This window comes from Heterodontus francisci, chromosome 10 (assembly GCF_036365525.1).
Source record: "Heterodontus francisci isolate sHetFra1 chromosome 10, sHetFra1.hap1, whole genome shotgun sequence".
NCBI classification, from domain to species: Eukaryota; Metazoa; Chordata; class Chondrichthyes; order Heterodontiformes; family Heterodontidae; genus Heterodontus; species Heterodontus francisci.
The window spans coordinates 95,168,409-95,183,368 of NC_090380.1; the positions used below are offsets into that span (position 1 = coordinate 95,168,409).

A 14,960-nucleotide genomic window follows, 5' to 3' on the forward strand; every position below is an offset into this window, starting at 1 on the left:
TCTGCCGCTGCTCTTGGCGACGGGAGAATAAAATCCAATCCTGTATTTCTTGTTAGTTTGCTTGCATATTCTATTTTCTCCTTTATCAATTTCTAGCTCATCCTTTTCTGATTTTTAAAACCCTCCTCTTGCTAACTACACTTTTTGGCAACATTGTAAGTCTTTCCTTTTAATCTAATATTGATGGTGCATTTGGTTTTAAATCAGAAACCAAAGACTACACTCCAAAAATAATTGATTGGTTGTTAAGCACACCACAATGATCTGAGAATGTGCTACAGTGCTATAAGAACTAGGAGGGAAGTCCAGGTTAATGCCCTGGGCACATGGGTTTAAATCCTATCATGGCAACTGGTGGAATTTAAGTTCAATGAATTAATCAAATCTGGAATTGAAAGCTAGTCCCAGTAATGGTACCATGAAACTATCATTGATTGTCGTAAAAACCCATCTGGTTCACTAATCTGCTTTAGGGAAAGGAAATCTGCCATCCTTACCTGGTCTGGCCTACATGTGTTGCCACAGCAATGTGTTGACTCTTATTTAACTGCCCTCTGAAATGGCTTAGCAAGTCATTCAGTTGCCAAGAGCAATTAGGGATGGGCAACAAATGCTGGCCATGCCAGCGACACCACATCCCATGAAAGAATAAAAAAAAGAACAGGAGTAGGCCATTCGGCCCCACGAGATTATTCTGTCATTCAATAAGATCATGACTGATTGTGGCCTTAACTCCACTTTCCTGCCTGCCCCCCATTACCCTTGACTCCCTTGTCAGTCAAAAACCTGTCTAACCAGACCTTGAATATATTCAATGACCCAGCCTTCACTGCTCGCTGGGGAAGAGAATTCCAAACACAATAAACGGGAGGATATTGAGAAAGATAGAAGAGTGAGAGACCTTGGAGTGCATGTCCACACGTCTCTGAAGGTGGCAGGACAGATAGATAGAGTGGTGAAGAGGGTATATGGAATGCTTTTCTTTATTGGCTGAGGTATAGAATTCAAAAGTGGGAATATAATGCTGAATCTGTATAAAACGCTGTTGGCCACAGTTGGAGTATTGCATACAGTTCTGGTCACCACATTACAGAAAGGGCATAATTGCTCTGGAGAGAGTACAGATGAAATTTACAAGAATGTTGCCAGAGCTCGAAAGTTGCAGCTATGAAGAAAGATTGGATAGGCTAAGGTTGTTTTCCTTAGAACAGAGGAGGCTGAGGGGTGACTTAATTGAGGCGTACAAAATTATGAGGGGCCTAGATAGAGTAGACAGAAAGGACCTGTTTCCCCTAGTGGAGAGGTCAATTACCAGAGGGCACAGATTTAAAGTGATTGGTAGAAGGATTAGGGTGGACATGAGGAAAAACTTTTTCTCCCAGAGGGTGGTGGGTGTCTGGAATTCACTGCCAGGAACAGTGGTGGAGGCAGAGATACTCAATTCTTTTAAAAGGTACCTGGACAAGCACCTGAAGTGCTGCAAGCTGCAAGGCTATGGACCAGGTGTTGGAAGGTGCAATTAGATTGGGCAGCTAGTTTCTATTTTTTTTCTTCTTCTCAGACACGACAGGCTGACTGGCCTCCTTCAGTCCCTAATTTTTCTATGGTTCTAATGACTCTCTGGGAGAAGAAATGCCTCCTCATCTCCGTCTTAAATGGAAGACCCCTTAATTTGAAACTATGGCCCCAGTTCTAGATTCCCCCATGAGGGGAAACATCCTCTTAGCATCTACCCTGTTAAGCCCCCTCAGAATCTTATATGTTTCAATAAGATCCTCTCAATCTTCTAAACTCCAGTGAGTATAGGCCCAACCTGCTCAACCTTTTCTCATACGACAAACCCCTCATCCCAGGAATCAGCCTAGTGAACCTTCTCTGAACTGCTTCCAATGCAAGTATGTCCCTCCTTAAATAAGGTGACCAAAACTGTATATAGTACTCTAGGTGCAGTCTCACCAATGCCCTGTACAGTTCTATCAAGACTTCCCTACTTTTATACTCTATCCCCCTTGCAATTCCATTTGCCTTCCTAATTACTTGCTGTACTTGCATGATGACTTTTCGTGATTCATTTACAAGGACATCCAGCTCCCTCTGTACCACAGCATTCTGCAGTCTCCATGGAAATGATATTCTGCTTTTCTATTCTTCCTGCCAAAGACAACAACCTCACATTTTCCCACATTATACTCCATCTGCCAAATTTTTGCCAACTCACTCAACCTATCCATGTCACTTTGCAGACCTTGTATCTTCCTCACAACTTGCTTTCCTACCTATCTTCATATCATCAGTAAATTTGGCTACAATACACTCGGTTCCTTCATCCAAATCATTAATATAGATTGTCAGTAGTTGAGGCCCCAGCACTGATCCCTGTAGCACTCCACTGGTTACAGTTCACCAGACTGAAAATGACCCATTTATCCCGACTCTCTGTTTCCTGTTAGTTAGCCAGTCCTCTATCCATGCTAATATATCACTCCCAACACCATGAACTCTTATTTTGTTTAGTAGCCTTTTATGTAGCACCTTATCAAATGCCTTTCGAAAATCCAAATACACTACATCTACTGGTTCCCTTTATCCACCCTGCTTATTACATCCTCAAAGAAATCTCATAAATTTGTCAAACATGATTTCCCTTTCACAAAACCATGTTGGGACTGCCTGATTGTATTGTGATTTTCTAGATGTCCTGCTCTTTAATAATGGATTCTAGCATTTTCCCAATGACAGATGTTAGGCTAATTGGCCTATAGTTTCCAGCTTTCTGTCTCCCTTCTTTCTTCAACAGAGGTGTCACATTTGCAGTTTTCCAGTCCGCTAGGACCTTTCCAGAACCTAGGAAATTTTGGAAGATTACAATCAATGCATCCACTATCTCTGCAGCCACTTCCTTTAAGACCCTGAGATACAGGCTATCAGGTCGAAGGGACTTGTCAGTCTTTAGTCCCATTAGTATTCCCATTACTTTTACTCTAGTGTTTCGACCAGGTGAGAAAGGTGTCTTGGGATCTGTAACTGTCTTCTACTGGTCCTATTGTAACAGGGTTTAATTTTAAACACACTGTGTTCTGAGCTCCCCCTTTGTGAATCCTTGTTCACAGCTTTCCAATTATAAGGCAAAGAAATGAGCATAAACAGGCTTTCTTCAGTTTAAAGAAGGAAAGTGAAATTTATTAAACCTTAAACAAACTCTAATATGGTTAACACCTACGGATATATGATGTGCCCAGGCTAGCATGCACACGTGATACACACATGCAAATAGGGACAGAAAAGAGCAGAAGAAAATGTTTCTGTGTTTCCAGCTTGCCGTAAAGTCCTTGATTGTAGACAGCTCTTACTTTTCGTTGGGGCCCAGTATGGAGAGTTTTCTCTCTTGGTGTTCATATGTCTTCAATGGTTTCCGAAGCTGGTGAAAACGAAATGAGAGCAGACAGGAGAGAGATGTTCTCAGTCCAGGAGAAAAGTGCCTTCTCATTTCTTTCCCTGTTGGAAGTTCAAATTCAAAAAAACTCCAACAGTCAGTCAGTCATGTGACTAAAACTGGTATGACCACTTCTTCTGTGTATTGGGGAAGCAACGACTGGGTCCCCATTGTTCGAACTCTCTGTTACTATGCAATCGTCTTGCCAGTCAGGGGCTTGCAATTTTAAATTTTAATGTTCATGTGGCGAAATAATGTATGTCTCAGTCCTGGCAGGTGAGGAGTTTGCCTGACACTAGTGATTGTTCTAAGTTCCTCTCTCCCTTTTGCCTCCTGATTTTGCAAATTATTTTTTCTTTCTCATTGTACCCCATGACATAAAATGCCAAAATAGCAATCTGTGGTGCAAAAGGATGTAAGAATAACGAGAATAACGACTTGCATTTATACCTTTAACATAAACAAACATCTCAAGGGGCTTCGCAGAGGCATAATCTGAAAAATAGATATCAAAGCAAGGAAAGAAATATTTGGCAGAGGGCGGCATTGGTGGGGTGACCAAAAGTTACTTGAAACTGATGGATTTTAAAGGGAATCATAAAGGGGGAAAAACAGGTGGAAAGATTTAGGGAGACAATTATACTGTGAGAGAGAGGGGATTGGGGTGAGAGAGAGAGAGAGAGAGAGGGATTGGACATTTATACTGTGAATCTTAGACAGCAGAAGAGATGACCACCAATGGTTGAGTAAAGGGAGAGGGATGAACAAGAGGCCAGAGTCAGAGGAATGTAGAGGTGCTGGGAGAAGTTGTAGGGCTAGATTAGGTTACAGAGATGGTGAAGCCATGAAGGGATTTAAACACAAAAATTATAAGTTTAATAGTAGGTATTGGGGTACTGAGAGTCAATGTAGGTTAAAAAGGACATGAGTGATTGGTGAACAGGATAGGATATGGTCCCAGAAAATCCTTTTTGATTTCTCTCAAGCTCACCTACTGGCCTTCAGCTTAATTAAAAGTGTGTATTTGGATCTGATCAAGCAGTGCAACATACAGGTTAACTGTAAGGGAGCTGAAGCAATATTGATGTGTTACTAGAAGAACAATTAATGCAATTCTAGTGATTTTAATGGACGCATCAATCTCGCCATGATATCATAGCAGCACCATCAGCCAGTTAAGTTCTTTTTCTAAACTCATTAAAAAAAAGTAGTCTTTCTGCTGCTTGCTTTCATATTGCGTGTTGTGTATTTTCATTTAGTTTTCTGATGAAATTCACCATGTGAAATCATCCACCTATTCTTCCCTGGCCCTTCCCTCTTAATCAGTGCAAAGCTAAACCTTGTGCCAACTAATAGAATCCAGTCTTGCAACACAGTTTGTACAATATGTCTTTGGCCTCATAACTTTTATCTTCATTACTGTAGTTTCAGTTTCTATCAAAAGTGTGTGGCCAAATGATACTTTCTACTTACAATTGTTCTGTACCTGTTTGTGCTTGCAGGTAGAGTTCCAGTGTGGCAGGTGATTGTGCTTCTACTCGTGTCAGGTTTTGGTGTCTTCACTGTGACAATGGGAATTTTCTATACATCACTTCATGTTTACACAACAGTCAAATATACTTTCTTTCCTTCCTTCAACCTCCCCGAACATATAAAAGAGGTATGTATTACTCCAATAATCCTGATTTACAAGCTATCAAATTTAACTTCATGCAACTTAGCAAATGTAAGCAAATTCCAGCTATCTTTTTCCAGGTGTGAGGTAAACATGAGAATACAAGGATGTGATTTGGTAACACAGTGGTAGAGGCTGGGGAATTGCTCTGAGCTACTCCCACTTCACTGCCGTAACTTTGCCAGAAGCCCCATTTACACAATGCACTTCCCAAAACATTATGATAACAACTCCATGGAAATTCACCTCCAAATTGCCTTGGTAGCCACTAGTAAATGTTGTCTCCATTATAATAAGATTTAAAATTTAAAGGTAATATGGTTGCAATATAAATGTTGCCACAGTCATCACTGTAGTACAACAGTAGAGTTGTCCAGACTCTGGGTGTGGGGTTGGTGGGGTGGGGGGGGGGGGAGGGGTGGGCGGAGGGGGTGGCAGGGTGGGGTGTGCTGGGGGTACCTGGCTGCCACAGGACACTTCCCCATGAAACCGTTGGATAAAACTAAGTAATCCTTACCAGATTACAAACTGCTATTACTTTCCAGTCATCAGATGGCAACAACAGAGTTGTTAATTGCATCCTTTCTAAGCAAGCCCTCCACTTTTCAACCTTCAGTTTGTGTTACTTGGACAATGGCCCCTATATTTGTTATTCAGGAGTGTTTTTTAAAATTTATTCATGGGATGTGGGCGTCGCTGGCTAGGCCAGCATTTATTGCCCATCGCTAATTGTCCTTGAGAAGGTGGTGGTGAGCTGCTTTCTTAAACTGCTGCAGTCCATGTGGGGTAGGTACACCCACAGTGCTGTTAGGAAGAGAGTTCCAGGATTTTGACCCAGCGACAGTGAAGGAATGGCGAGATAGTTCCAAGTCAGGATGGTGTTGACTTGGACGGGAACTTGCAGGTGGTGGTGTTCCCAAGCATTTGCTGCCCTTGTCCTTCTAGTTGGTAGAAGTCGCAGTTTTGGAAGATGCTGTCAAAGGAGCCTTGGTGAGTTGCTGCAGTGCATCTTGTAGATGGTACACACTGCTGCCATTGTGTGTCAGTGGTGGAGGGAGTGAATGTTTGTGGATGGCATCTGTGATGCTGCCTTATCTTTTGCACTGATGTGCTGGGCTCCCCCATCCTCAATGATGGGGATATTTGTGGAGCCACCTCCTCCAGTTAGTTGTTTAATTGTCCACCACCATTCACGGCTGGATGTGGCAGGACTGCAGAGCTTAGATCTGATCTGTTGGTTATGGGATCTCTTAGCTCTGTCTATCGCATGCTGCTTACGCTGTTTGGCACGCAGATAGTCCTGTAGCTTCACCAAGTTGACACCTCATTTTGAGGTATGCCTGGTGCTGCTCCTGGCATGCCCCCCTGCACTCTTCATTGAACCAGGGTTGGTCTCCTGGTTTGATGGTAATGGTAGAGTAGGGGATATACCAGGCCATGAGGTTACAGATTGTGGTTGAGTACAATTCTGCTGCTGCTGATGGCCCACAGCGTCTCATGGATGCCTAGTTTTGCATTGCTAGATCTGTTCGAAATCTATCCCATTTAGCACAGTGATAGTGCCACACAACACAATGGACGGTATCCTCAATGTGAAGGCGGGACTTCGTCTCCACAAGGACTGTGCGGTGGTCACGCCTAACAATACTGTCATGGACAGATCCATCTGCAGCAGGCAGATTGGTGAGGACGAGGTCAAGTATGTTTTTCCCTCGTGTTGGTTCCCTCACCTCCTGCCGCATACGCAGTCTAGCAGCTATGTCCTTTAGGACTGGGCCAGCTCGGTCAGTAGTGGTGCTACCGAGCCAATCTTCGTGATGAACATTGAAGTCCCCCACCCAGAGTACATTCTGTGCCCTTGCCACCCTCAGTGCTTCCTCCAAGTGCTGTTCAACATGAAGGAGTACTGACTCATCAGCTGAGGGAGGGCGGCAGGTGGTAATCAGCAGGAGGTTTCCTTGTCCATGTTTGACGATGCCATGAGACTTCATGGGGTCCAGAGTCGATGTTGATGACTCCCAGGGTAACTCCCTCCCGACTGTATACCACTGTGCCACCACCTCTGGTGGGTCTGTCCTGCTGGTGGGACAGGACATACCCGGGGATGGCGATGGCAGTGTCTGGGACATTGTCTGTCAGGTATGATTGAGTGAGTATGACTATGTCAGGCTGTTGCTTGGCTTGTCTGTGGGACAACTCTCCCAATTTTGGCACAAGCCCCCAGATGTTAGTAATGAGGACTTTGCAGGGTTGGGTTTGCCATTGTCGTTTCCGGTGCCTAGGTCGATGCCGGGTGGTCTGTCCAGTTTCATTCTGTTTTTTTTAAATTTCATGGTGGTTGCAACTGAGTGGCTTGCTAGGCCATTTCAGAGGATAGTTAAGAATCAACCACATTGCTGTGGGTCTGCAGTCACATGTAGGCCAGCAGATTTCCTTTTTATTGACTTCGTACAGTTAGATACAACTGAGTGGCTCGGTAGGCCATTTCAGAGAGCATGTAAGAGTCAGCAACATTGCTGTGGGTCTGGAGTCACTTGTAGGCCAGACCAGGTAAGGACAGCAGATTTCCTTCCCTCAAGGACATTAGTGAGCCAGATGGGTTTTTACAACAATCGACAATGGTTTCATGTCCATCATTAGATTAGCTTTTTAATTCCAGATTTATTAATTGAATTCAAATTCCACCTTCTGCTGTGGTGGGATTTGAACCCATGTCCCCAGAGCAATACCCTGGGTCTCTGAGTTACTAGTCCAGTGACAATACCACGACGCCACTGCCTCCCCGTATTTAAATTCCTCCTTTGTGCATCATCTTTTCTGTGGATGCATGATGTTTCAACACATCAGCGATAGGGCAGGATTTGAGGTTTTAGGTTGGGACCCCAAGATCAGGGGATCCCAACTTAAAACCCAAAATCGTGATTTAAAAATAACCACAACTGTAAGGCCATTGTGGAGGGGGAGCACCGCCACAGGGTGTTCTGCAGTCGCAGCTGAAGCCAGGTTGGCTGGAAGGATCTCAAAGCCTCTGCCTCCAGGCAGCTGGCCTGTTGCCAATGCCACATTGACCTTAATTGGCCTTTTACTTACCTTAATTGGCTTCAGGGGTTGGCAACGTGTCCATACACAGACACCAGTGTCCGTGATGAAAATTTTGAGGGGGGTCCATGGTAATTTTAAATGTCTTGCTCCAAGCCTTTAAACTTGTGTTTTAAAATAACCGAGCAACTAGCATATTTTAAACACAAGTTTAAAGACATGGAGCAAGACATTTCAAATTACCAGGAGCGAAAGTAATTAGAAAGGATCGGGATCATCGGAGTATCGGGCCAGGTCCTGCGGGCCGCAGGCCAGAATCCAGCCCACCAATCCACCAATCAAAAGCGCAAATAGTTTGCTTATGCATGGACCCCCGTCGAATAGGAGCGTGGGGGAGGCGGGACTCACTGGGTAGACTGGTGCCGTCAATCAGGGAGCACTGACCAATGGGAGTAGGGCAGGGGCAGTGCTAGTGGAGCCGCGGAGGGAGGTGATTGTCAAACTAACTCTGTAGTCGATGCACCCAGTGCAGAGGAGTGCATGCAGAGAGAGCTGGTTGAGACATCTGCATGATTTTCTGTCCATGCAGTTACATTGATGGGATGGCAGGCAATGGAGCCTGTGATTTCCTGGCCCATGTCTTATTTTTTTTTTTATTTATTTAGAGATACAGCACTGAAATATGCCCTTCGGCCCACCGAGTCTGTGCTGACCATCAACCACCCATTTATACTAATCCTACATTAATCCCATTACCCTCTCACATCCCTACGTTCCCTCAATTCCCCTACCACCTACCCATACTAGGGGCAATTTATAATGGCCAATTTACCTATCAACCTGCAAGTCTTTGGTTGTGGGAGGAAACCGGAGCACCCGGCAAAAACCCACGCGGTCACAGGGAGAACTTGCAAACTCTGCACAGGCAGTACCCAGAATCGAACCCAGGTCACTGGAGCTGTGAGGCTGCGGTGCTAACCACTGCAGAATCAGCCCTGGAGAGTGTTGGTGGGAGTAGAATAGATAGGGTAGCGCACAGGAAAGCAATGATGGAACTGGAAAAGGAAGACAGCTTTGAGCCAGAGCAAGCTGGTTTTTTTAAGGCAGGTAGTCCACATTCTCAGCTCTCCCAAACCCTGGTTTCTCTCAGAGTGTGGGGCTGGCACCGCGGGAAATGTGTTTTTGCTCCTGGTGCATGGTGGTGAAGGTGGGGGGGGGGGCGGTGGAGAACACAGAGCAGGAGAGAGAGATGGGAGAGAGAGGGACACAGAGAGGAGAAAGATGGGGGAGGAAGAGGGGGAAAGAGAGGGGGGACACGGTGGGGGGAGAGAGAGAGTGAGGGAGAGAGGGACACAGAGAGGGGAGTGGGATGGTGCCAGCAAACCGGCATGCTAGCTAGCAGTGCGTAATTACATGCTCACCCTCCTCCGTTCTTGTCGCCATATCAGGGTGAAAATTCTGCCCAGAGTGTGTAATACTTTGTGTGCATTAATTGATCTTTGGGGCTCCTTCAGGAACGTAGATAAGGAGGTAAATCAGCTGTTCTGTACCAGCAACATCCCAAAAACAGCATCAGATCCCTGTCTCCTACTTCATTTAGCTCATCCATTTAAATGGAGCTCTATTCATGTGCTTAAAATAAATGAATAGACAAAAATTAAATAACTGCCCTGGAAATTTTCTTAAGTGTATACCATCCTATAATATTTGAATACTAGTCTTCACTTGAGTTGAGGACATATGATTGCTTTCTGGACTCCCAGCTTCCAATTTGTTGACAGGGCTTCACTATTTTTGTAATCTCAGCAAAAATCTTTGCATCCCAGTATCTCATCACAAAAAAATAGGTGACACGCTCGGTATATTTTATGAGAAACTCACATTTACACTGAATTGAGAATGACTAATCTTAAATGCTTAATTTTTATTGTACAGTACCTGAAAGATCCTTCATTGAATTCTCAATTCCTGCTGCCTCAGATTAAGAACCTGCATGAAGAATCATTTGACAAGCTAAGTATTATTTCGTGCGTCGAAGATTCTTTTGATAACACAAATGTTGACAAGAATGTAAATATGGAAATTCTTGGGAAACAGCCCATTAAGGAGGAAAATAAGGCAATAGAGGATGCAGAGGAAGAGAAAGAGCTGCAAAATAATAACAACAACAACCTTTATGGAAGAATGCAGACACTACTGGATAGTGCTGCTTGAGTGAGTCAAAGCTGGAGAGGTGCGTGAAGGAGATGCCACCCACACATCTTCCTCTCTATTTTCTGGGATTTTTGTGACACTCATAGGTTCTAGTTCTGTATGTCTCTTTCAGTTGTATTTGGGGATACCATCCAGTGTGACTTGCATTGTTTACTCTCACTTCCTCTTCTGCACACCATGAACCATTATTGCTGATCTGAATACAACTGGAAAATTGAATAATTTATTATATTTTAGAAGTAAAGTGATGATGCGAATGATTTTGAAAAAGGTGAGTTTTTTTGCAGCTTCTAAATTTTCTCCCTAGTTTTCTCTGAGAAATATGTTTTATAATAAATATTCATTTGGATTTAAACTGTTTAAAAACAATGGAAAATTCCCAATATTTAAAAGAAGTGGAAAGCAAAGGACCTCAAATGTATCTACTAATATATTACAATTCTTATATCTGTGCACACTTCCTGTCAACCTAAGGGGACCAAAAGTATACAGTATCCCAAGTGTGGTCTTACCAAAGGCCCATACAACTGCAGTAAGACATCTTTACTCAATTCCTTTGTAATACAGGCCAACATATCACTTACTTTCCTAATTACTTGCTCTACCTGCATGCTAACTTTCTGTGATTTGTGTACAGGGACACCCAGATCCCTCTAAATACCAACGTTTCCCAATCTTATGTAACTTTTTCCATTATAAATTCCTCTGCCTACATTGGTAATGTAAAACTGCCTGTGAAAACTTGTCTTGCTGTAAATATATCCTTCCCCCGCAAGTGGAGGTGCTGCACAAGCAGTAGTGTGCAACTAAAGTGTAAAGGTTTATGCGGGCAGTTTCTATTATAGATGTGAATTTGGAATTTATAATGTAAAATGAAAATAAAAACAGAATCTATCTGTTTAAAATGTGGACTGAATTATCTGGAAGTTACAACACAGAAACAGTCAATTCAGCCTGACCAGTCCTTGTTGGCATTTACCCTCCATGTAAGCAAATAGCCCTGATGATGTTCCTATATCCCTTATCCTTCATCCAACTATCCATTCTAATCCAGAGTGTTGGAGACGGAAACAGAGACGGGGGCAGATGGCAAACAAAATAGCAAGGAGTGCCGTTCCTGACATTGTCCAGGCCTCCTGCCACTTTGTCCAGGGTGGGGAACGCCAAAGACGCCCCAGGCTAATTGAGGCCCTTTAAGGGCCACTTTCCGCCTCCACTCCAATTTTGTGGAGGATGGTGGGGACCGCCGCCACATGGAGATGCCGCCAGGTGAGACCTGGCAGCCTCCTAGCGGGGTTGTGGTGTCCCCTCTTTGGGGGAAATCCATGGACCCAGAGGCACCACCAGTGGCAATGGCCACCGCCCCCCCACCCCCCATGAAGACCACCCCCACCCTCACCAACTCTTCCCACCCAACCTGTCACTGGGGCCTACCTGACTGACCCTGGCAAACCTGACCCATCTGACCCAGGGTCTCCGGCGTCCTCGGTACTGCAGGCCTCATGCAGTACCAGCAGTGGCCACCGCTCTGGCAGCTCTGGAGGCAAGACCCCCATCATCGGAATAAAATCCAGCCCATATTTCTACCTCAATAAATAGTTCTGGAAGTGAATTCCACAACTTTCTGTTTAAAGAAGTTTCTCCTCTCTGTTCTAAATTTCTTGCATTTAATCTTGTCCTTTGCTCTAGACCCCTAATCACGTGAAAGTGTCTGCTTTTATCAACCCCATTCCATTCTTTCACAATTTTAAACGCTGTTGTTCTAACAAAAAAAGACATATATATATATATGTGTGTGTGTGGTTGTGTGTGTGTGAGTGTGACTGGTCCAGTTATCCTTTGCCTCTAACTCCACTTCACCTGAAGACTCTACTTGCTCTTGACTCTCTGCATTGCCATAGAAGATTGACTAATGTTTTAATATATGTGCTACATCCAGGACACCAGAAGATGCAAATTTAAGGTGATTGACAGATGAACCAGAGGGGAGATGTGGAGAATTTTTTTACACAAGTTGTTAGTATCCGGAATGCACTACATGAAAGGCTGATGGAAGCATATTCAACAGTAACTCTCAAAAGTGAGTTGGATGAAGTGGGAAAAATTTCAGGGCTATGGAGAAAAAGTAGGGGAGTGGGACTAATTGGATAACTCTTTCAAAGAGTTGGCAAAGGCATGATGGATTGAGTGGTCTCCTCTGTGTTATATTATTCTTTATCATGGATTGACTTATGCAAACATTTCAATACTAGCATATTCCTCTGTCAAATTACAGGATGTATCAATGGAACTGTACAAAAAACAAATAGAATCATAGAATGGTTACAGCTCAAAAGGAGGTCATTCAGCCCATCATATCCATGCTGGCTCTCTGCTACAGCAATTCACCTAGTCCCACTCCCCCACCTTTTCCCTGTAGCCCTGCAAATTTTTTCTCTTCAGATAATTATCCAGTTCTCTTTGGAAGGCTTCAGTTGAATCTGCCTCCACTACAGTCTCAGGCAGATTCTAACCACTCACTGCATGAAAGATTTTTCCTCGTGTCACCATTGCTTTTTCTTCCAATCACCTTAAGTCGATGTCCTCTGGTTTTCGATCCTTCCACCAACAGGAACTGTTTCTCCCCATCTACTCTATCCAGATCCCTCATGATTTTGAACACCTCAAATCTCCTCTTAACCTTCTCTTCTCCAAGAAGAACAGCCCCAGCTTTTCTAATCTATCCATGTAACTGAAGTTCCTCATCCCTGGAAGAGTTCTCGTGAATCTTTTCCGCACCCTCCCTAATGCCTACACATCCTTCCTGAAGTGTGGTACCCAGAATTGGACACAATACTCCAGTTGAAGCCGAACCAGTGTTTTATACAAGTTTATCATTATCCTTGCTTTTGTACTTTATTCACCCATTTATAAAGCCCAGGGACCCTTGTGTTTTATTAACTGCTTAGTAGCTTATATTTATTGTGTTATTCCATGCTGACTTTTCCCAGTACATTTTTATCATGCCTGGCTAACATAGAGTATATGTTTTACACCTCTGTGTGTGGCACAATTGGGACTTTCCAATGTACTAAGAACATAAAAAATAGGAGCAAGAGTAGGCCATTCAGCTCTTGGAGCCTGCTCTACCATTCAGTATGAACATGGCTGATCATGGCTGTTGCAAGCAGCAAGATAGGACATTTTTGAGACTGTGTTAGAAGGAAATGCAAGAGAGAGAAACCAAGATTTGAGAAAAAATAAATAAAAGAGAAATATTCAGACCCCTTCATCAGAAGAAACTACAAGAAAAAAAAGCAGATAATGCTAAGCAAACTAGAATATTTTGCATGCAGCTTGTTAGAGAGGAAAAATGCTCACATTTTTCGATGAACATTTAGCAATGTGATCTTTACATGTAGAAGGTGGAAAGAGGTGTAGGATTGTCTCTTACTTGTCATCCCTTCCTTTTTTATTTATACATTTGCACAGTCTGTCTCAGTATAAATATATTGTAAATGTGAATAATAAAACTCATGCCTAATGTGCATTTAATGATTTGGTTTATTTATCTTTCGCTCTCTTACTACACATATACGAGCAAAAAGTATAAACTTGGTTTAGTGATGAATCTTGCTTCCAGTCACAAGATTGTGGGTTCAAGTACCAATGGGATTTGGGCCTATAATATAGGTTGATACCCAGCTGCAGCAATGAAGGAGTTCTACATTGTTGAAGATACCATCCTTCACCAACATTAAACAGAGGCCTCATCTGCCATTTCTGCAGCTATTGAAAGAACAGCAGAAAGTTTAACAATTTGGTTGATTGCTTCCTCAACCAACACTACCAAAAAAAACCAAATTAACTGGTTATTTGTCTCATTGCTATTTGTGGAATATTGTTATGTGTAAAATTCTTGCTGTATTTTCCTATGTAACAAAAGTCACCGTATTTCAAAATACTTTGTTGCATTTGATGTGTATTGAGATGTTTCTGAAAAATAGGATGAGGCAATATATAAATGCATATCTTATTATTCCTAACCCAAGATTTTGGAAGGCAGCTTCTCTTATTGCTATTCTATAGCCAGTCACTAGGAAGTGCATGACAAGTTAAGTCTCCTTAATTTTGTATTTTCTTATGGAGAGGTGCTTTGTCTTCTCCAATCTGCCATTCCTTTACTAAAGGTGCTGACTGCTTGTTGGGACATGGTTCCATGGGCACCAGTAGCCATATTGAAAGAAAATAGAAAGATTCAGGGCACCCCAAAGCACTTTATTACAATGAAGTGCTGTCTTTATTGTAGGAAACACAGCAGCCAAGATGAGCACAACAAACTCTCACAAACAGCAATGTGATAATGACCAGATAATCTCTTTTTTTAGTGATGTTGATTGAGGGATAAATATTGGCCAGAACACCAGGGGGAACTCCTTTGCTCTTCTTTGAAATAGTGCCACAGGATCTTTTCCATCCACCTGAGATGTCCACCATTCAGAAGGTAGCACCTCCAACAGCAGAGCACTCCCTAAGTATTGCACTGACATGTCAGCCTAGATTTTTTGGGCTTAAGTATATGGAGTGGGGAGTGAACCTACAAAATTCTGTGCTGCCAAC

At 43.2% G+C, this 14,960-nt stretch overlaps 1 protein-coding gene across 1 annotated transcript in view; it reads left to right on the top strand.

Annotated features, from left to right (window-relative positions):
- Positions 1–13,874, top strand: part of LOC137374646 (interleukin-10 receptor subunit beta-like) — a 40,765-nt gene extending 26,891 nt beyond the window's left edge. The window contains exons 7-8 of the mRNA XM_068041097.1: positions 4,936–5,093; positions 10,083–13,874. Coding sequence (XP_067897198.1) covers positions 4,936–5,093; positions 10,083–10,361 — 437 coding nt within the window. The 3' untranslated portion in view covers positions 10,362–13,874. The remainder of the gene's footprint in view (positions 1–4,935; positions 5,094–10,082) is intronic.
- The last annotated feature ends 1,086 nt before the right edge of the window (positions 13,875–14,960 follow it).